This window comes from Mustela nigripes, chromosome 3, assembly GCF_022355385.1.
Source record: "Mustela nigripes isolate SB6536 chromosome 3, MUSNIG.SB6536, whole genome shotgun sequence".
NCBI lineage: Eukaryota > Metazoa > Chordata > Mammalia > Carnivora > Mustelidae > Mustela > Mustela nigripes.
In genome coordinates this window covers 11,060,101-11,083,540 of record NC_081559.1, presented here as the reverse complement: position 1 = coordinate 11,083,540, position 23,440 = coordinate 11,060,101, and the positions used below count along the sequence as shown (strand labels likewise).

The 23,440-nt window shown below is 41.7% G+C and overlaps 1 protein-coding gene across 1 annotated transcript in view; it reads left to right on the top strand.

Annotated features, from left to right (window-relative positions):
• Positions 1-23,440, top strand: part of SATB2 (SATB homeobox 2) — a 181,492-nt gene that overhangs the window by 126,816 nt on the left and 31,236 nt on the right. The window contains exons 8-10 of the mRNA XM_059393138.1: positions 1,667-1,879; positions 6,107-6,262; positions 21,158-21,355. Of these exons, the coding sequence (XP_059249121.1) occupies positions 1,667-1,879; positions 6,107-6,262; positions 21,158-21,355 (567 nt within the window). The remainder of the gene's footprint in view (positions 1-1,666; positions 1,880-6,106; positions 6,263-21,157; positions 21,356-23,440) is intronic.

Below are 23,440 nucleotides of genomic sequence, written 5' to 3'. Positions count from 1 at the left end.
AGACGTCTCTTGCTTCTTAAAGCATGATAAGAAATCTGGATTTTCTTACAATCATTTTACCGATAACGGTATATTCACATATATGTCCTACCTTTTCCTTTCTTTGGGCATGCGTGCCCACAGACACAGCTTATGAACATACCTGCTAGCTTCGTTGTATGGCATATTTTATTCTTATTTGCAAAGACTTCTCTAATCAAAGCAACGTAACACCCATGTTGCAGAACTATCATGTGGCGTACCGCTTGCCGATTCCTTCTAAATTGTCTTACATGGTATTTTGAGTGTTGGTTACCTCCTTGGAGTGCTGATCGTTGTGTGATGCACATTCTAGTGACATTTGCTTTACTACATTATAATGCATTACTTATTTTAAAAAATTGTCCCTCTTATCCTGAAGATTTCTGCCCAACCAGAACTTGTATATTCTTCTTGCCTCCAACACCTTTTTATATTGCAGCCATATTTTACAAACCTGATAGTGTTTTCTTTGCATGAACATTCCCCTCGGTGGAACTGTCTTTAGCATCTACTTTTCACGATTTGGAGTTGCCCCATGTGTTCCAAGATACAGAGGTGAACGTTTTAGCTCTTCCTGGAAGGATAATCCTAGACTCTGGTCTCATGCTCCTCCCAGAAGAGATGGACTGAGTTGGAAGTGTAAAGGGACGTCTCTGGGTGATCATCTAACACGAGTGCAGAATGGACGTGTTTTAGCTTTTGCCCGAATGACTTCTGTGTTCCAGCCATTTTCTTGAGTGCATACTACTTTTCTCCAGATGCGTCAGCGTTTTCCTTTTCTTTGCGAGTTCCCTGCCATCAGAGCACATGAACACAGGAGATTCCTATTTAAAGCTTTCTATATGGATGAGTCACAGATTCAGAAATTATCTTGGCTTATACGTGGCATTCTCTGATGTGTGCTCTGATCCCTCACCAGATGTGACTGTAATTCCATGGCCTTAATGGTGGGATCAGCTGTTCCCCCTCCTGGGGGGAAAAAAGGTTTGGGTGCCACCAGGTACATCTACAAGGGTACCGATTGCATGTGTGGTTTGGGAAGCTTTCAGAGGGTTACCACAAGTAATGGCCATTTGCTTTGTGTCTTTTTTTTTTGCCATGAGAAACGTCTATATTGAAAACGGTGGCCGGTCACACAGAAATTCAGCCAAACTTTTTTTTTTTTTTTTTTTTTTAAGTCGATGTAAATCTCCCATGCTGTTTAAATGTCGGAACTAAATTTACCAAACTTGGCAGATTTGTAAAGCCGAGCAGGACTGCCAAGTGTTCCCAGTTTCAAGCAGAGAGAGTTCTAACAGTTCCTGAAATACTTGTAGGAGGCACCTGGTGGTAGCTGCAGCCCCACAAGCCTCCCGAGCGCCTACCTTGCTAGCTAGCATCTCCGTGTGCTGACGATTATTACAGCGATGATAAAGTGTCAGAATAGAACAGTCCAGAATAAGGCACAGCCCTGGAAGGCAAGCACATTCCCACAAAATCTCCCTGCTGGAGAACCCTCGGCAATGAGACCGAGGTTCTTGACATCACCGCCAGCTGGTTACACCGAACAAATAAAGGGGGCGGGGGGCAGGCGCCGGCAACCGCGCACACACCTGCAGATATGACTTGGCCTGTTCTCTTGTTTTTTTGTCTTCCATGTAATCAGGGATTGTTGTCTGAGATTTTGCGTAAGGAAGAAGACCCTCGGACAGCCTCTCAGTCTCTCTTAGTAAACTTGAGGGCCATGCAGAATTTCCTCAATCTGCCGGAAGTGGAGCGGGATCGCATATACCAGGACGAGAGAGAGCGGAGCATGAACCCCAATGTGAGCATGGTCTCGTCAGCCTCTAGCAGTCCCAGCTCCTCCCGAACCCCTCAGGTGAGATATTTGCTCCGCTGACTTTTCCCTCTGGGCCTTGGAAACATGTTGCCTTCACTGATACGGGGTTGCTCTCAAAAACCGAGAGAGTTAACTTGAGGATTTCTTGACTCACTGATCATGTTGTTCCAGGTCATGTCATAGGGTTTATCCTTTCCTGTGTCTTGTGGTGTTCCTGTCCCTTTAGAAAAACACCATTCTTCCCCATAGAAGGGACAAGCACGGGTGGAAGGGTCGGCTCCAAAATGTTTCCACACGGCTGCTTAGTTATCTAAGATGGGGCCAGGGGATTCGAGTTGAGGCTGAGTTTGCATAGCAAGAACACTGCTTTTCCTTAAACTGTATATTTATTTGGATACTGAGTGGGGGTGGGGGAGGGCAGCGGGGGTTGGGTGATGTTGGTTAGGGTTGGGGACAGGGGACAAGTAGAGTAGTCCAAACTCCTCTTTATGCAATCTGAAGAAAGACAGAATGGGGGAGAACTCTGTGTGTGGTGTAAGCCTGCGTACGCAGTGGCTAGATCAGAGTGTTTGGGGGATCCTTCAGTGAGTGCCGAACACAGCAGTGGAAGGTAGGCCTTCATGGTTTTCCTTCCTAGGCTGATCCTCCCGGCGGAACTCAGTGACTCAGCTCTCCTTCCCTCCTTTTTGCACACTTTTTAAGCCTTCTGATCTGGTCTTCCTACAAATGCGTGCATCTAGAGATGCTGTGTGCTTCAGGGATCCTAATTTTATTAAGGGGTCAGGGTCTCCAGTCAGCCAAGCAGTCTTTCCAGTTCACATGGGAGCCCATTCATTTGTAACCTGCTTTCTATTTCCCCCAGACTTTTACTGGTCAATGGATTTATGATAAAGCCATCTCATTCACTGTTGCTAGGATAGCTGCAAGTTCTATCTCAAAACCAATATTTAACAGGTACACATTTATACAAATCAGAAAAAAATGGGTAGTTTGAAACCAAAGGTTTGTCTGGGTTTGGCTTTTTGGTTTGTTTTGTTTTTTGTTTTGTTTTGCTTTTTTGCGTAGACACTATGATTTTGGTGTTATGAGTATTTTCTAGTAGGTTCCAAGGAACTGATTCAACATAGAAACAGAATTTTATTCTAGTAGAAATATTTGAGCTTTTTCAAGTATATCCACTTTTTTCACACATCATAATTTTTTTTCCGCTCTGCAATAGATTTTTAATTGAAGATCATTTTCTATCATGCAGTGCCAAATTGTGATACTTACACTTTAGTCTTTGGTGAATTATGGGTTTTAGTTACTGTTAAATCAAAAATAAGTCTCTTGACTGCTTACTTTGGATGAATGTAACCAAGCTTATTTCTTTTTATTTATTTTTTTTAAATCTTGGGGTGTACATATTGAGCTATTGAGTTGGATGAGTTGTTAATTTGCACTAATATTTACTTCTTTTAAATTCACCAATAATTTTGCCACTTTTGAAGCCCAATAAATCATGATAGAGAGTCCAGCCATGCTTCATGGCCATTTAACTAACTCAGAAAGTCACTTTTACTTGTTAAAAAATAACTCAAGTCTGGGTAGTTTATTCTTTGTAGTATTTTTCTAGTGAGATTATTTCTTAGACGTCTTTCCAAAGACCTGATAGATTTCAGGGTCAGACCATTTTACCAGGGAAAACAATCAGGGTCAATATTTTGCTTTATTGAAGAGCAGAAAAATCTCATCTAGAAAATTCCTAGGTAGAAGTGCCCTTTACGGACAAGAATAACAGGGAAATTGATCATTTAATTTCACAGTTTTGAGATTTCTGAGAATACATATAAAATCTTTTTTCTCAAAATATTTTTTAGAATGCAGTCATGGCACTGGCATTGGTATATTCTCTGGAACTTTCTTCTTTTTCTCTTAAACATCGAGAAAAGGAAGTTATTAAAGTCTTTTAAAACATTTTCTGATTACCTACTTTCTCCAACTTCTTTACATACATATCTCAGTAGTAAAGATGCTTAGTAAAGCTTTCGTTGTGAGAACAGATGTTAGAGGAGCATCCACTGATGAAGCCTTTAGTCGGAGGCAGCATTCTAGAACACCCAGGCAGCCTACGTGGGTTGATGGAGAATATTTCCCAGACCCCATCAACACTTTATTATTGATTTAAAACAAATGGAAGAAATTTAGAATGTTAAATTAAACCTTAAGAGTCCCTTCTTATAATCTTTGAGTTAGCCAGTATTTCTTCATGTACTTAATGATAAAACAATATAAAGATAAGAGTGAACATTTATTGAGCACTTGCTGAATTATCTGGTGCTGTGAGCGTTTTGCATGAATTCAGTCCTCACTATTTTGTGTTGTTATTCCCATTTTACAGATGAGAAAACTGAGGTTTTGATGGGTTAAATAATTTGTGTAAAGTTGCATGACTGAGTGGTAGAGCTGGGATTTGAACCCTGGTAATTTTGATTGCAAGGCATGAGCTCCTAGCCGGATATTATAGTGCCTTGAGGGGTTTTGTTTTAACCCTGAGGCTTCTAGAGACAATTTGACCAGTCAAGTAAGATGAGATAACCAGTGAGGCTAATGAAGAAATTTCAGTTCAGAAAGGCAGGATTGATATGCTAAAATATGCATTTAACAGGAAAAGAACTGTGGATTAACTAGAAATTTTGAGCAGAAGAAGGAATTTCTTTAAAAAAAAAAAGAAAGAAAATTGGATTATTATGGTAAGACCCCAAACTAGAAGACAAGAAGATGTTAAAACAGCCCCCAGCCTAAACCACTGGAGATTTTGGAGGTGGGCCAGCACAGTGTCCTGAGCCTGTGGTCTGGAGCCCGAGATACTTGCGTTCAGATCCCGGTTCCTTCACTTGGTGCTGCGTGTCCCTCCAGCAAGTGAAGTATCCTCTTTTCTTTTCAGTTGTCTTCCTCAGTAAAATAAAAATAATAAAGTCCAGCTTACCGGGGTCCTCAAAGAATTAAATGAAATAACAAAAGTAAAATACTTTCTGGAGTGACCCAGCCAATGAAAAGTACCGCATACATTGTAGTTATTATTACTTTGTGGTAATTAGAAAATAGTCAGAGGCAGGGAGAGAGGAGAATGCAAAAGTCAGTGAGCACCGTTAGGAATGAAAGCCTTCACAGAAACCTGGGGACATGCAGGCCAGCCTCAAGATGATACAGAGCATATCCTACAGTGTCCAGACTGCGTGCTGTGTCTTTCTCGAAATCTTTGTGCTGCTTATTCAGTAGAAGAATAGCTCAGGGCATCCATAGAGGGAAAGTAACGATTGGTTTGGGATTCTAGGGTAAGTGGAGACAGAAAAATACGCAGTTTAGTTCCAATCAGCCAGGTGTGCTCAGGAACCAAAACTCAGGGGTGACTTTTCTTGCAGTCCTGCGGTCAGGGGTTCTGAGAGGGCTTCCCAGCCCCCTCTTGTTACACACCAGAGTAAATGCTCCTGACGGTCTTCTGGATCATGGAGACGCAAATGTTTTAGGTTGATCTTAACCCCAAGAAGTACAGACACCTTCTATATTGTCCTTCATTTGTCTCCGAAGCTGATGGGAAATCATTCAATTAAAACGAGCACGGCAGAATACATAAAACCACAATATGAGTTTAAGGAAATGAAAACGGCACATCAAAGGCATTCTGAAGCCTAGTTTTATGAAATGAAATTTTGTTTCATTTCCACTGATTTCCTAGGTGAAATTAGGTGACTGTCTGGGTAGCATAATGATGATAATGACGGGCAGCCATACATACTCGAATGACATATGTAAAGCTTTAATAAAGAATGAGAGAGACTCAGGGGAGTGCATTAAATTGAGTAATAATTTATTATTTAGAGACCTCTACCCATTTACTCATTTTTTCTGGAAGAATTGGCTCTTTCTCCAAGGTGTGCCATTTCTAGAAAGGGAAATGTAACTGCGTGTGTGTTCTGCATGTGCGTGTTTTGCAGTTAGGTCATCTCTCCCAGTTTGGGGCCCAGAGTAGCCTTCCCTACCTGGGCAGTGTCTGGGACACCGTGAGGAAAGGAGCAGGGTCGACAGGACTCTGCCTGTGCTATAGGAATGCGCTGCAATTATTTCCAATCACAATTAACCTGATTAGAATAATGGACAGGAAGTGTCCCTTTGTAGCTAACGCAGTTTGGCATCAGCTGACTGAAATCCTTTGATAATTTCTGCACAGATGGCTGGGCTGAATGCAGCACTTTTTAAATTATTATTTTCCTGGTCTCTTGGTAGGCCAAAACCTCGACACCGACAACAGACCTCCCCATTAAGGTGGACGGCGCCAACGTCAACATCACAGCCGCCATTTATGACGAGATCCAACAGGAGATGAAAAGGGCCAAGGTGTCTCAAGCCCTGTTTGCCAAAGTGGCCGCAAATAAAAGTCAGGTGAGTGGTTTTTTAAACGAGCGAAAGCCAGGGTTGGAATTAGACCGTTCTCCTCCTCCCACCAATAAAAATACATCTGTTCCTATAATAATAATAACAATAATAATCCCTAGGGAACCTGTCATGTTCTGCCTTTTGCTCTACGGTTTCTTTTATTCCCACTGGAGTTCAAAATAGAGACTAAGTTAAAACCCAGATTTTTTTTTTCTTTTAAAGTTTTTAAAAAAAAAAAAAAAAAAAGCATCAGCCTTGACTGCTTCCTCTCATAATTCTAAGCATGGCTATATATCCCTTCTCTCTCTCTCTCTCTCTCGATAAATGAGCGAGACTAAGCGTGTACCGAATAACATCTTCCTGAGATCCAGTTGGAATCTTGTCTCATCCCCTGTCGTATTCCCACCAGGGCAACTGCTGACTTTGTTATAATAACCTCTTTTCTCCAGCCCCAGAGACACCTTGCCATGTCAGGTGTTTCTTTTATGTGTAGAATACAGTTGTTTTTTCCAGGAGAAAACACATCTGGCGGGGGGGAGGGTCCCAGAATGAGTGCTAAAATTTATAACAGGAAAACACAGAAGCTTATCCAGTACGGTTTCTTAGTGCTGGGATCGTGGGGAATGGAACACTCCAGGGAAAAGGGTAAGCAGATGCTTAGGTTTTTTATTTCTGAAAACAGCAACAGTTGATGGGATCCACTATCCGTCTCAGTTTGTTTAAAGGGATAACTATGACCCTATCCTAAAAGGGGTTAGGGTGAGGAGCTTGGTTATTTATCCTGAGGATGAATAATTATCCAGTGCAGGGTGGAGGAAACAAAAGTTAGCTGAAGCATAATTTTGAGAGTCCTTTGATTCTGAGCTTGATTTCCTCTGTGGCCTTGCATGACAAATGTTTTCATCCCACATATGTAAATGGTGAAATGGTCCAGCATCTCCTTAACAGATCTTCTGTTGTGTGCTGAAAAGAAAGGGAGTTACTGAATATTGTATTTCTATTAAGCAGGAAGGTTTTCAATGCAAATTAAATTATCATTTTAAAAATGATAGCTAAATATTGTATTTACACACATTATATTATTTCAGGATTAGCCTTTTTTTTTTTTACCTATAGTTTTGCAGTAACCTTACTTAAGTCATTTTTCAGATGTTGATAAAGAAGAAGGCGTAGAGTATCAAGGCATTTTGGAGAGATTTGAAATACTCTTTTTCCCTTTTTAATTTCAATGTAGCAATTTTTCCAGGTCATTCTTACGCCTCCCTCATCAGTGAAATCACTGAAATCCAGTTTGCTAAGATACGATGTCCAACCATAGTATGAAATACATGAAAAGAAAACACCATAGAGCCTTCTTAAACTGTTAAATGCATAAAATCCCATGTACCACATGGCAGAATATAATGAGAGCTGGAGCTGTTAAGCGAATAAAGCTGTTAAATGCATACTGCCACTTGGCAAAACTACTGTGCATTTAATGGTTTTCCACTGTGTAATAAAGGACATATGTGGTAAATGTGCAGTGAGTATAAAAGCTACACAATTGATTTTGCAAAGCTGCCCCTTCGTCGTGACTTGACGTAAATATCGAAGTTTTGCCCAGTCCTTGTTTCATAAGCAGCGTGGAAGAAAAACGGAAGCCCATCGTCTCGAGCGTCGTTCAAACTGCCTGTGATCTTTCTGTTGACTTGGCACCATGGCGTCTGGAAATGGTGATGCCTCCAGCCTCCCAGAATAATTCAGGTGGTGATTGAAAGCTGTATCTGCCTGTTGCCGTGAGCTTGGCTCGCCAAATTTGTGACCCCTCCTGAAGAATTCAGGAGCCCTGCTTTTGTGGAACCCGGAGGAAAATGTAGTTCTGGGAATGAATACGAGGAAGGGTGAGAGGGAGCCTCAGTGGGGAAAGGTGCTTTAAGCTTTTACCTTTTGTCCTCGGGACAGCGACCTCATTCTCATTTGTGAATGGGGAACCTTACTGTAAGATAGATAGCTAATGAGATTGGCAAATCAGATGTTAATATTTTTAAAAAATGGTTCCCCCCTAACAAAGTGAACTTACCTGATAGCTTCAAAGGCAACTTAACATAAGATATTTACTCCCTTTTGTACATACCAGCATTTATTTCATAAAGAGCATATTTCATGAAATTAATTGTACAGTTTGGTACCTTGCACACATATTTGGTGTATATTCATAAGGTGTGTTTCTGTGTGTGTGTGTGTTTCCGTGTGTGACTAATAGTGGAACTTTGGCCAAAGTACTTAGCTTCTCCAAGCTGTGGTGGGAAGTGGCCACACTGTCTTTATTGGGTTGTGAGGATGGGGAGTACAAAGATACTCTCTTCCTCTCCTACATTTTCTTTCTTCCCTCTCTCTGTTTCTTTGGAGAAATCAGAAGCTCTTGGGAGTGAAGCAAAAGACTAGCGGGGGCTCTCTCTCCTCTTGGCGGTGAAATTAGAAGAACCTTAAATTAGGAACTCTTGTGACCTGGAGTAGGTTTGGAACCTTGAATGCCCAGTTCAAACATGCACAGCAACCCCTTCCCTTCCATTTTACCTTTCTTTTAAAATAAAAACAAATCCTCCATTAAAACTTATCCACCCTTTGGTGTGAATTGCTATCATCAACTATTAAGAATAGCACCGGTAACTGTGTGTTAGGCAAGCTTCGAATGAGTTAGAAGGAAAAAGGAAAGGAAGAATTTAGAGCGATGCAGGTCGCGAGCCAAGATGATCCCTGAGGGCTGTAGTGTCTAGGGACACAATGGCATGAGGGCTTCAGAAAAGGGGTTGCAAAGGTGACAACCTAGGGTAGTTTTGTCTGTGGTCCCATTGGTGACAATGTATTTATTACTGGAGTGTGTGTGTGTTGCCTTAGTGTGTGGGTCACATCTAGATGCCTTTGTAGGCCACTTTGTCCAGCTCAGCTCCAGCTCCTTTGTTCTCTGTTGCGGTCCATCACCCTGTTCCTTCGAACGTGTCTGTCTGCCCTTGCCTTTCTCTCCCATGAAGAGAAGGAGCCAAAGAAGGGGAAGGGAAAGAAAACAGGAACAGGAAAAGGTATGCTATGTGCATAGAGGTTTTTTTCACCTTTAACTTTTCCTTCATTTCAATTTAGGATGAGCGTGTGTTATGTGTGAATTCGGAGGATTATCTTTTTTTCCCCTTTCTTCAAAATGGTCACATTGTTGATGGTCTTCATGAGAGAGAATACACTGTAATCAGTGATTATTTTTTGTGAAATATAAGACTTTCATAGGAGGGATCCTTAGTAGGAGGCATAATTTAAAATCCTACAGGACATTTTCTGACAACTTCGGTAGGACCCTTACCTATAACGGGCCAGTAGGGAGCGAGGGCCCCGGAGCACGGCCTGCGTGGCTGCAGGAGCTCCTGTCATCTCCCTGTTCCTCTGACGCTCTACGGGGTGGCTCGCCCCCTTCCTTCCCAGCTGCAGCTTATCACGCACGAGCTGGGAAGTGGCAGTCCAGAGAGGGGAAGCTCCGTGGCCCGCCGCAGCCCTCCCCGCTGGCCCTGTGCTCTGTGCCAGCATCTCCAACCACATTCCTTTCCCTTGACACCTCCTGCTCCTCTCCCCAGAAACAAATTCACTGTTTCCCTCTTATACTGACCTCTTCTCCTTTTTATAGTCTGTAGTACGTCAGCCCATAGAATATTGGTGATGATCTCAAGTCGGTGTCCTGGTTTTGTTTTGTTTTGTTTTGTTTTCAGGGAGAGTAAATCTTTATTATTCGTGTACTCAGAGACACCACTCTGCAGAGGTAACTGCCTTTGCCTACTGTGTTTGGGGGAGGATGGATGAGGTAGGACTAGGAGGGGCTTGTTTCGATTTCTGTCCTCCTTTGTCCCCATTTAAAAAAAAAAAAAAGACCTACAAACTAAAGCTTTAAAGGGGCACTGGGTTTGCTTCCCCTTTTTTTGGTGATGGTGAGGAGGGGTTGCTTTCTGCATGAAGACAGCAGGGGAAGGCTACTGCACTGCAAGGAGAGATGCGTGACCTGGCTGTGAGATCTCTCAGATGCTGGTGGTGACAAGGCCAGCGGCCGACGGAGTCATCTGGAAACAAACAGGGACCCAGGGAGCTCTCTGATGAGGTGACCAGCATGTCCTTCTCCCCACCAAGATTTAAAGACCTTGCATTTCCCCTCCCTGCCACACACACTTTGCTAGTCCCACGAGCTGCAGGAGCTAGCCCTGGAATCCCGCACGGAGTTAGGGAGCCATCATCATGATCCCCCTGCAGCTGGGGAAGATGAGCCTCTGGCCTTCAGGACACAATTCTGAAAGCCATTCCCCATAGAAGCTGTGTTCACCGTCGTGACTGGGGTTCAGTATGTTCTGTGGTTCATGTACATTAGGATTAAGTAGATTCTGTGTACCGACCTTTATTCCTTCCTTATCACTTAGTTTCTATCAAAAAAAAAAAAAAAGTGTTCCATATTTCTACTGACTTGATAGATTGTGTTCCTAAGGAGAAGGCTACTTTGCTTTAGATGCAGATTACAAACTTAGATTTTAGGAATTTTTTTCCCTATCATAAAATCTCTCCTTATAATGGTCTCATTTGCTTAACAGGCTGAATGATTTCAAATATGCAGCTCTTCATGGCAGGTCCTTTGAAAATAAAGCCAAAACAAAGGAAAGACACAAGTTTACATAAAGAAAAACCATGGGTGTAGTATCTGGTTTGTTTCTTTTATTGCTTTATTGCTCTTTGCTTTTGGAGTTTTTAATGACATTCAGTGTGTATGTTAACATGTTTCCTGCATTTGGTCAAGGGTTACCAGAGTCATCTTTGCTTTTGCGTTTCTTAAAAATGTGCCAAGCACAATTTGGTTGTACATATTTCTTTTTTAAAGAAATAACCTCTATTTTATGATTAACTAAGTAATAGCATCCCCATTTTTAAAAATTTAGAAAATGAAGAAAAGTATAAAGGTGAAAACATGAATCACCTGTAATTCGACATTGCACAGTTACTATTCACGTTGTAGAATCCTACTAATGCGTAGTGTGTGCGTGGATATGGACATGCATGTTTATGTCCTAATCGAGATCATACTATACAACACATTGTTATGTGACAAGTTAAAACTGTAATTCTTTTTTTTTTTTTAAGGCCAACTTCTCATTTAGGAGAGTAGAGTTATGAAGTATAAAATATTACCTTTTATCTCCTTACTAGTTTCTCAGCCTTTAGAAAATACCGCACAAAGATCAGAGTTTTGCCACTTCGCTCAGAAAGATGTTTGACATTTCTCTGATTATGTGCCCTTTATGGAAATGGCTTTATTGGAGCTGGGATAGCGCAGGCTGTTGGAAGAAGATGTTTGGCTGCCCCATCTCTCTGGTGTAAAGAGTGACAGGAAGTAATAGCCCCATGATACCCTGTGTAAAATGAGTCAGTGGTCTCAGTCTCACTCGTGAGGATCTCGCTTTTGCTCTGTCCTATTCAGCACATAAGGCAGGTTAAAATGAGGTGGTCTGCAGCCTAGTGGAGGCACTGTCCCTTCCCTGCTGGGCAGGTTCCTTAGTAATCTAATCACACTGACAGCCCATCAAGGAGCAGTTTCTACTTTTGTCCTTTGGGGTATGTTTACTCCAATGTCAGGGCTATCCACCAAATGCAAATGAAAAAAATTAATGTATTTGCACTACAGTTACCATTTGAAAAAAAGTTATTATGCCAAGTATTGAAGAAATTAGATTTCTCAACATCCCCAAATGCTAAAACAGTAGGCGGTCAACACAATGATGTTTAAGCATCAAATGGAGCCCTTCACCCTCTTGGCTTTTTTTTGCCCCTCAGGATAATCTGAAAAGATTACATTCTGTTGAGAGATTATGAGCAGAAATTGCCTCAAGATCTCCATATTTATATCAACCTTAGAGTGAGAATTTGGTTCTTTTTACTATCCCTACAATTAATTATGTTAATGTTTCATGCCCTAAGATGACTATTAAGGAAACCCTTAATTAGATATCAGTAAAGATTAATCACGGAGTCCATATGCAGTTCCGAAACCATCAGATACCTCTACCAGTCGCTCATGGTTTTGTACAGCTGCTCAGCACATCAAGCCACCGCAGAAATCCTTGAGTTACGTTACTTGGCCAGTTGATGACACGGCACCTTTGGAAACTTGCATGTGAAGCAAATCAGGTTGACATATTAAAACTGCTTTCCCAAACTCTCCCAGGCCTCTTACAAAGAGCACAAGGGGTTAAACATGTTCTTACAACTGGAGAATGTTGGTGCCTATGAAGAGTTCCTACCACTTTGCCGTAGAAGCTTTGAATCATGTTCCTTTCACAGGGACAAGACCAGGGGGAGGCAAGCTGGTATGGATTTTAAGGAGGCACACGCTTTCAGAGCCACATTCCTTAAGTTTTGCCCATTAATTGTTTGCTTGCCTCACTATGGTCTCAGCTCTGATCTTTCAAAAAAAAAAAAAAAAAAATTCTCACTCAAAGTTTTCTGCCATGTCTGTTTTTTTTTTTTCCCCCTCAGGCACTTACAAGTTCTTGAGGCAGTTTGCAAAATATATAGTATGACGTCACAGGTATGCAGAATTTGGACCTGAAGTCAGAAACTGGAAATATTTGGTTGTTTTCTGCTTGGTGGTCCAGCCTAACACGTTCTGCCATTAATACCTTTCTAGTATTTAAGTGGAGAAGTACAAGATTTGAGACTCATTCATCTTTTTGGCAAATATGAATGGCTTTTTCAGGTGCATGTTCCCATGTGTGCATGTATGTGACTGTGTACATATTTGTATAAAATCATACCAACTTTCTACATTATTATATAGCTGTGTTTATCCCATAGATCTTTGGTAAGGAGGACAACAAGATTTTATGAAATCTCCTCTTGTCTTGAGACTTCCATAACAGAAGTTAAGGAGTTGCTCTGAAATAAAATTTTCATTACTCTCAATTACAGATTCAATCTTTACAAACACATCCATAGAAATGTGAGTGACATGCCCAGAGACAGCTGAAAATTGGTCCCCATGAAAATAGTTTAGAACTTGGTGTATAGTTTGAAAAACACAAAAAGAAGCAGATCATTTTTACTTATCACATTGAAGGTATAAAATAATTAACCTTGAACTGTAACCAAATGCTCGGTACAAACCTTTTTCGGGGTTAGATGACCTCCTCGTCAGGGGGTCCCTGAAGCCCTTGGCAAGTCTCCCTTGCAGTTTGCCTTTTATCCATTTCAGTGTTCTTGATTAGGTTATCTTGAATCATTAGGGGGTTTATTTATTTTAATAGACACTTATTGGATTCATGAAAAGAGAATTTGGTGACTAGGAAACAAGAGCTGAATATTATCTGGCTCATTTCACACTTCAGAAGAGTCTCAACCAGTGGAAGAGAAATCCTTTCACAGTTACCAAAGTTTGTTTGGGGACTTTATGTGCTTCCATTTAGAAAGCGACTGTCTGTGGTTAATAATGTGAGTTTTCTTCTGAGACGCTCAGAAAACATTTCCTTTTGGTTACATATGCTGACATTTTCTGTATTGAGGACGTGGGTGAGTAAATGGCCTTTTCCATTTCTGTGCAAGAAGCTTTGAGTCAGTCTCCTGAAGAACTGTTCATTTGCTGACTTATTCATTCATTGGAGTTCCTAGAGGGGCAGAGAGGGTGGAGGGTACTTACTACTTGTAGACTGAGTTCCCTTAGCAGCTCTGTGGTAGGCACTTGGAACAGCACAGTACTACAACATAACAACATAGCGACTGTGACAGGCCTTGCTTCCAAGGCAAGTACAAAAATTACCTAACAGGAACAGTTACGTATTCTGTCTCTTTGTAGATCAGACTAAGCTGTAAACTTGTGCTTGTTGCTAAGCAAATTCTGGTTTGGATTTATTCTGAAATATTAGAAAAACCAGGAAATTTGTCACCAACATAAAACTTAATTTTTTTTAAGGGAAAAAACATGGGACCTGGGAGAAGTTGGAGTCATTACTGGTGTCCTGGGGTAGGAATACAAGTAACTTAGAACACAGTGACATTTCAGTACCACGGACAGGAGCCTTTGTCTTCCCGTTTGCTTCCCCTCCCCCATCACGTACCGGTGAGGTTTGGAGTTTATGGGATTCAAAGTCATTTCTGTTGGGGTCCAAACTCAAACACTGGTCTTATTATTGTTTTGTGAAAGACATTCCTGGTAATTTGGACATTCTCAGCCTTTAGCATATAGTTTGGAGAATGTCATTTAGTTATAGTCTACTTGAAAATTTTAAACCTATAACATTTTTTATAACTGAAATAATAAGATACTACCCTAACTGATTCACTTTTAATCCAGGAAAGCTGTAAAAATATTTGTCATATGAATAACAGAACAACAAACACACACAGAAAAGAAAAGAGATAAAATGATGAGAACAGATTTTTTTTTAAATGATTGATATAGCTTGGTGTTTACAATATATGTCATTTTTTTGTTAGAATGGAAACTCCTATTGGGTGAAGCATATCAAGTGTGTGCTTTCCCATTACCAGGCCATTGTGGGTCCTGATTATGCTGTAAAAGGAAAAAAAGATCTAGGCTAGGATAAGTGGTGTTCTTGACTTTAACATATTCTTTTCTCTAAGGACTTCTTGGTCGGAAGGGAAAACAGAACAAAGAAAAAAAGAAAGAAATTTAATCCTCTATCATATCATTTTGAAGCCTTCTATAGCTCCTATAGCCCATAGGATTAAGATGAAATTTCTTTGCATATTATTCTTTAAAATCTGACCCCATTTCTGTTTCTAGACTGTGTTAGCCCCACAAAGTTGCTTCACATTCCTGGGATGTGATAATTTTCTAAATCTCCGCATTTGCTGATAATGCTTTCTCTGCTTGGAATGTGCTACTGATCACTTCCCTTCCCCACCTAGTGATTTCCCCACCTAGTGAACCCAGCTTTACTGTCAAGATCCACTTTATATGTCATTCTCTATGATGATATTTTTCCTGAGCTTCATAGTCAGAATATATTCTTTGCTGATGATCTCAACTTTGTTAAGAAAAATAGTCAAGACAAATGATACATGTAACATACCAGCACATTGCATGGCACGTAGTAGATAGGTGCTCAATACAAGATTACGGACTGAATTAATATTCTGAGAGATCCATCACTGTTTGCATTTATCTGTTATATATAAAATGCATGAATATATAATGTAAATTGGGTCACCCCATTTTCTTTATCATATTTATGCATCAGAGATAGGAAAACAAACCTCAGAACATTGACAGGTTCCTTCTGAGAAGCAGGACTCCTCTCCAACTGTAACATTCCAGTAGGCTAATTTCTATGCACTCAGATAATTTCAGTTCAATCCAATGAACATTTATGAAGAATCTTTTTAGTATATACGCTGTACAGGCGGGCACTATTAAGCATCTTTGACGTGTAAGGAGCCACACTGCTGTGAAAATGCTAAAATGAGTGGGAAACCAACCCTTTCCCCCCACCCCCATCAAGAAGCTGACGGGGATGCACATATCCCACCTGTAATAATCATCAAGTTGTAGAAGAGTATGAGCGAAATGCTCTGGAGTCCTACAGGAGTGAGCACACAGTTCTTACACATCAGCTGAGACCATGTCAGCTGAGCGTTGGAATACAGCTTCTCACGAGGGATGGAAGGTCGAGTGTGAGACCTTCAGCGAAGGGAGTAACATGAGGAGTATCAGTTGTGCTCAAACCCTTGTACTTCACTTGGCTTCCATTCTCCTAAACTAAGAAAGTTAAACTGACCATAAGAATATTTGACCTGCCTTTGGTTAAAACTAAAGAGAAATCATCTCATACATGGGGATGGAAATACCAGCCATAGTCAGAGTCTGTGAGTAATTCACCACGGCTGGAGCACAAAGTCAATAGAAGAACTGATGGGAGACACAGGAACAACTTGTGGTTCTTATTGTTGCCTTTTTTAACGCTTTCCACTTGGGAATGAGGGGTACCTCTCATTTTTTAGATTTTTAGGTAAATCTTTAAACGATTTTTATTAAAGATTTACCCAAAAATCTATTAAGTATTTTTGGGTAAATCTGTAATAAACTATCAATTTACTCAAAGATCAACTATGGGATTATCATTGAGCTTTTAAAAACAAATAATGGCACATGGCTTCAAGTCATAAAGAGTCCCAATACATTTGCACCTGATTTGTTTTGTAAATTTAGATTGACGTGCAACTTTTCAGGAACACACGGATTGTGTGAGTGTTGCCTCACCTGCATCGTTGGAAAGGGTGGTCAGAGTTGTTTTTTTGACAACATATTTGTTTAGAAGGCTGATTAGATGGCTAAAATAAGATGTTTATAGATATTATTTACTTACACTGAATGCTTGGGAACTGTTTAACCACTGATTGCAAAGGTGTAGCCTTTAAACTTACATTCCTTCTCTGGGTTCAGATTTTGAAGTTTTAACCCTAAATATTTTAACCCTAATTTTTTTGTTTTAGCCCTAAATTCCTTGACGTCATGACACTTAAACACCACATATGTTTTTCTATGTAAGTTTAGGTGTTTTTGTATTTTTTAGCATTTTTCATTTTTAACAAATTTCAGACTCACGGAAGTATTGCAAAATAGTACAGTTTCCATATATGCCTCACCTCACTTCCTCTAAGGTTAGCACCTTACATCACCATAGTGCAGTTATCAAAACCAGGAGATTAATGTTGTTTTAATACTCTTAATCTACACTAAAAAGTTCATTCCAATTTCAGTAGTTTTTCCACTAATGAGCATTTTCTGTGCCATCATCCCATCCAGAGACCACCCTGCATTTAATTATTATTTTTCTTAGCTGGTTCTTCCTTTTCCCTTTCTTCTTCTTCTCCTCCTTCTTCTTTTTTTTTAATGACAGTGCCACTTTTGAAGAATACCGATACATTATTTTGCTAAACATCTCTCAGTTTGGGTTTGTCCGGATTCAGCTGAGGTTAGGCACTTTTGGCAAGACTCCTGCAGATGCTGGGCTGTGTTCTTTGCGGTGCCTCATACCACAGGCTTCATGATGTGCATATGTTATCACTGGTGATGCTGCCCTTAATCCCATGGCCAGGGTGGTTTCTTCTTTGTACTTTAACCCTGATGGCTAATTATTATCTGCTATTTCTGACAAGTAACAAGGTAACAGATCATGGAATGTGGAGCTGGAAAGGAAACTTAGAGGCCATCTTTTGTAAACCCCTCCTTTTACAGTTAAATTCCAGAAGCCGTAAGAGGGTAACCACTCGCCTAAACGTAACCCAGTCACTTAATGTCAGAGCAGGAACTTGGGTTTCAGGGCTCCAATCTGAATTCTCTGGGCTTCCCGGATGTAACTCACTTAGCCTCAGTTTTACCGTACTAGAAAGACTGGACTGACTATACGAATGTTCCGCTAACCTTTGGTCGCAACTTAGAGCCAGCCTACGGGAGAAATGACAGAGCAGTTTACACCCACGGTTCATGCCGCCTGCTCACAGAGCTGACCGAGCCTGGAAATCAGATAAACTTCTATATCAGCATTTCTGAAATGAGAATAATTCTCCTGGAATTCTCCACATAACACACAGGGAACAACAACAAAAAACCTACTTGAGATTTTTAACAGAAAAAGGAGATTTGTTTATTAATAATTCATGAGTTCCCATTGAACATGCACGACAGAAACAGTGCTATTCAATAGAGAATACTGTCATCTGTCACTGTTTTATTTGACATTTACACTTTTTTTTTCCTGATACTGCAAAACTTTCTTGGACCGCATGCAAAAATTATATAAATGAAAAAAAATCCCAGCGTGGGGACTCTGTGTCTTCTGTGGTGGGTTTGCTCCCAGCTACATACGTGTGTGCTCACGCAGCCGCTTCGCACTTTCTCACACATTCATTAGCCACCAAACAAGCTAATAAGAGACCCCGTTGAGAAAACAGGGATAAGCATCCCAAATGGGCTGGTGGAAGGATCTCGTGAACAAAAGATGGAGGGCGAGACAGGAAGTGGGGTGGAAGAATGGATTTCCAGAAGGTGAGCCTACAGAGAACGTGGGACGAGCCCTAAGTTGGAGCCAAAGGAACGTGTATTGTGGCTGCCATGAAGAAAGCCGACAAACCGACATCGCCATCTCCAATGCAAAATAAAGGTTTAGAAATGGCATCATGGGAGCGCCACTCGTGGGGAACATCGGCCTTTAGAGGAAGAGCGAGTTAGAGTTAGGAGCGCCTTGCGATTTTGTGCTACTGTAAAGCTCTTGACACTCTTTCTGCTCCGTAGGTTAGTTATTATTTATAAAAATCACAGAACCAGCTGATACATTCATAAGCTAATTATTGAAGCAGCTGGGTACACATGGTGCAATATGTCCAAGGCTGTGAAGTATCACAGATTTCTTGGGGCCTGCTGTGGTGGGGGTGCGCTGTTGAAGGCTCCATCCCTTAATCTGATCAGCCAAGCAAACACTTTGTGGGGAAACTAGATTAATAACCCTCTAAATACCATGAATGTGCTTCATCTTCAAAACCCGGTTCCCTTAAACATGCTATTAGCTCATCTCCATCAGGGATTTGAGGAAGTTCTCTGGTGCCCGAAGAACAGGGTCTTGTTGGCTACCTCCCTGTGCCAGAAATTAATTTGGTTTGCTTATGTCTGCACACATGATCACACTTGTGTCTAATCTGCTCCCTAATAGCTTCAAGGTCAGGACCTTGCATGTCAGTGGGCAAATTGAGCACCACACTTCTTAAAGACTGATGGCAGACAGCGCACAGTCCATAACGAGGCCTGTAGTTCGCCCTAAGTGATTGTAATGAGTGCAGATTAGAACAGCGCATATAAATCAAATGCGGCAATGAATGTTGTGCGAGACATTCCGTGTATCGTAAGTGGAGATACCACTCAGCTGTCACCTGTCCCCTTTCAAGCTGCAGCTTCCCACAATGCAGTTCACTCCTCAGGCGGAACAGCAGGTGCCGTCCTCCTGAAGGTCTGGGTATCTCAGAACTTCATCTTTTACCAGATGTAGGTTTTTGTTTTTATTTTCTGTTAAATGACGGGTCTCTGTGCTATAGCTTCCCCTGGGAGATGTTAAACATACCTGTTTGGAACATTTGAAAGAGTTCAGTTGGAGACTTATTCAGATCTGTGAAAAGACAGAGAAAGAGGAGCTTATTTTTCCACAGATGGTTTATTTTCCATTTCAAGAATTCCTTCCTTTGTACAGAGAAACCCTTGAGGAAACACTATGGGACTAGGAGATTTTTTTTTTAATATAATTTATTTTCTGATAGCGCTAACACATGGAATTGTCTTCAACCTTCATATATGTTGCACCTTGAAAATCAGCATTTACCTGTCTCTCAACTGACTTGGAAAAAAAAATAATCTATGAAAATACTTGGACAAACATTTCCAAGCAAATGATTCGATATCTTGTTTTCATTCTTCCTAACCCTCTAACTCTCCCCAGCTCCCAGTTTATTGCAAGAAAAGATCAGGTCTGCGCAAATGTGGCCTCTCACTTGTAAAAACAAGGCAGTGTTGTGTTACAGATTAGTTTATAAATCCCCAGTGGCTTCACAGTTCAGTGCTTACAGCTGCTGCAGATGGGCCTGGGTTTTTGTCTCTTTGCGGTGCTGCAGCCGGCGGTTGAAGGAGAAAATGGAATGATCAGGTTATTAACATGGAGGCCGCGAGGAAGAGGCTGCACAATGAGAACAGCTGGTGTTGCTGTCTTGGCTGATGCAGCGGAGATAATCAAATCTTGCCTTTTTTTGGGTAAAGGCAGAAGACACAGTGGAGAGTTAGACAAACAACGGCTTATGATATTATATGGGGTTTTTATAATGCATGTCAGGAACTTTCGCTGGCTTACAGGTTAGGATACAAAATTTGTGGAGATTTGGGATTTAATTTTTGCAAAGTTATTTGTGTTTATTTAGGCACCTTTTTAGAAAAATTCTGACTCTTTTGCAAGAGGCGTGATGTGGGACAGTTCTTGTTTTTAAAATTAGCGATGGAGCTTGGAAGTGATGGGTTAGAAAGCTACTGGGTAAAATATTTTGACACGAGTCAGTGAGCGATGTTGACAGCATCCTCTGTATTATTTTCATATAATCCATCATTATTTGCATTACATTTTCTTTTTCATGCAGTTTCGAGCGAGAGAACATCCGGATGCCAGAATTGGGAGACACATTTGCAGGTGTGACCCGGCCAACGGCCTACCTTCCTGCAGGTGTGGCTGTGGCGGGAAGGGGATGGTAGGGGGCCTAGAGCCCAAGGCATTCAGAGATGGAGCAAAAATCGATTTTTTCTTTCTAGCTAAGGTGGTGATTTTATTTTGTGGAGTTACTGATAATTCTAAGACTACTTCCTTTCTAGAGAGTTCAGTGCCATTTACACTCAGACATGGTCTCTTCTTTAGAATTCACTATGTTGTAGTACGTGTATGTTCATTTTCACTCTTTTTCTAGGATGGAAACTATCCAGCTGGGTAATTTTTAAAAACTGTAGCTGAGCAACATGAATTACTTTTTTTTTTTTTTTTCCAGAGAATTAGGTAACTGTCCCCTTGCTTGAGTGTCTTTTACAAAGGGCCTGTAAATTCATTGAGAGTATATTCAGTGGGAAGGGGATAAGGTAATTAACAAGCACGAAGACTCTGGGGCATTGGGGTGACCAGCTCCGTGGTCGCTGGTTGGTTTTTTCAGAGTTGTCAGGCTGTTGCGGTGTCCTCCTGGGTCGGGAGGAACAATTGTGACAGAAAACCATGCTACACTGGGACGGCACTGCCCCGCAGTCCAGCCATTCTCTGCTGCTCTGCATCCTACAGATTAACCCAGGGGACCTTGTCTCTGTCTCTCTTTCCCTAGGGCTGGTTGTGCGAACTGCTCCGCTGGAAGGAGAACCCCAGCCCAGAGAACCGCACGCTCTGGGAGAACCTCTGTACCATCCGCCGCTTCCTGAACCTTCCCCAGCACGAGAGGGATGTGATCTATGAGGAAGAGTCGAGACATCACCACAGTGAGCGCATGCAGCACGTGGTCCAGCTCCCCCCTGAGCCAGTGCAGGTCAGCGTCCCCTCCTTCCCCTAACCTGAGCAGGGCGGTTGGTGGCAGCAGCTGTCAAGGGTCAGAGGGGCACAGCACATCACCTCCCACTGAAAGGTGTCTCATGCCGTGTCTCCAAGGACAGAGGACCCTGTTCTCCTAGGGGTGGGGGGTACGGGGTGCGCGCGTGTGTGTTTGTGTCCGCGCATGCCCACGTGGAGAAACATGAGTGAGAAGTCGAATCCGAAGGCAGCTGCTTTCCTGAGCGGGTTTTACTTGTGGGGCTCTGAAGCCAGAGCACTCGTGGAGAATTAAATCTCCCAGTCAGAAAACACAGTTCATAGTTCCCAGCGTTTTCTAAAGAACGAACTCCGCAGTAGCTAATAAATTAATCTAAAATCCCTCAAGGAAGGTTTGGCTAGGCTGAGGGACAGAAAGAGGCACATGAGCGAGAGAATACCATTGAACTCAACCGAACCTTTGACCGAAATTATGATAGATTCTCAGAATTTTAAGATGAGTGTTTGCTGTTTTGGGTTTCGTCTCCTTTGGAAATCTGTGTTCGTTTGTGTTGCATGTTTTGTTCAGTTAGTATTTGCTCTCTTTGAGAGAAATGGTATTTCTTTCTGAAAACAATTGAGTTTAGTTCCTGAGACTTGCTGCAGTCTAAAAATCAGTGACTTTCAGGAAGAAATATTAACTAGGCTAATACCCCAAATTTTGACCCCTTCGAGTTTGCCCACAAATTTTTGGAGAGCTTTTGAGATTTGTCCTACTGTCCAGTACCGGCAGTCCCAGCTACCCCCGAAGAGGCCCCTGCAGGGCTCCTGCCTGAGCCTCCTTTGGTTAGCGAGAGGAAGCAGGAATGCATTTTCTTGTGTGCGTGTGTGTGAAGATGGGAGAGGAGAGGAGCGGGGCGAAGGGAAGGCGGGGCGGGCTGCCTTCCTGGATCAAGATGTCAAAGGAGAGGCGGTGAAGGACTTGGCAAAACGTTCTACCCTGAGGTTTCCTTGCCTCCTTTCTCTTCGATCTCCCACGAGCCTGGGGGAGAAGCCAGAAGTCAATGGGTCCATTCTATCACTTATCATCCAAATACTGACATCTCAGTCAGAGCCTTCATGCTGTCATTGGTCAGTTTCCAAAGTCCCAGAGTGAATTGCCCAAATGATTAGACTCATGAGTTCATACAGCTAGAAGCAATCTCTTAAAACAGTCGCAGTGAACTGAGAGCAGGTGGGTGGAGACAGTACACAGCTCAGTGTGGGAGCCCCTGTTCTGGGCCTGGACTCGTGGTAGGCGCAACCCCTTCCCCTGAGGTGAGCCCCAGGGCTTTCCTTTCATCACTCACCTTCCCCCTTCCCTCTCCTGTTCTTTCCTGGCGGGGGCCTCATGCAAACACCAGGACACCTTCCTACAGATAATTAAACAAACATGCTAAGAGCCGTGTTTTTCAGCTTTTGAGATTCGGTAGAAATTAAAGAGGGTGCTAATATAGGTTCATTGACCTTTTCTTTTGGAGGATTCATTGATTTGAAAAAATGAAGGGGTGCTCCAATTTATTATCTGTATCATTTCATAAAATAAAATACTCTTTATTATCACTAAGTTAATGAAAAGAATAGCCTCAGACAAAAGTTCTCAACTATGAGATCATAGTCAGTCATACGAAAATTCAGTCATGTGAAAAACTCACTGTCACCCTCGCTTCTCTTGTTTTGATGTGAACTAGTCAAAACTTCTGTGTTGAACCAACACAGGCCGAGGACTAGCTTCAGGGAACCACCACCTTTGTATGGACTTCTCATTCAGGGTCCATCTTAGTTCAGCCCGGGTGAAGTGGAAATAGAACGGGAGTGAAAAACTGATTCATTGTGGACATTTAGAGCATCCAGTTTTTATCGTAAGATGATGACAAAGCTGGAAATGTAGGGAAGTCTGAGATAAAATCCTAAAACCATTATAATTAAGGACCTCCCTTCATTTGGGTGATGGTTCCTATATATTTCTTTCTCCATTGTTTTGTCCAGAAGTTCTCATCTCTCTGAGATCCCTATGTTTAGGGAGCTAAGAGGATATTCAATATATAATATTCTAACTGACCAGCTT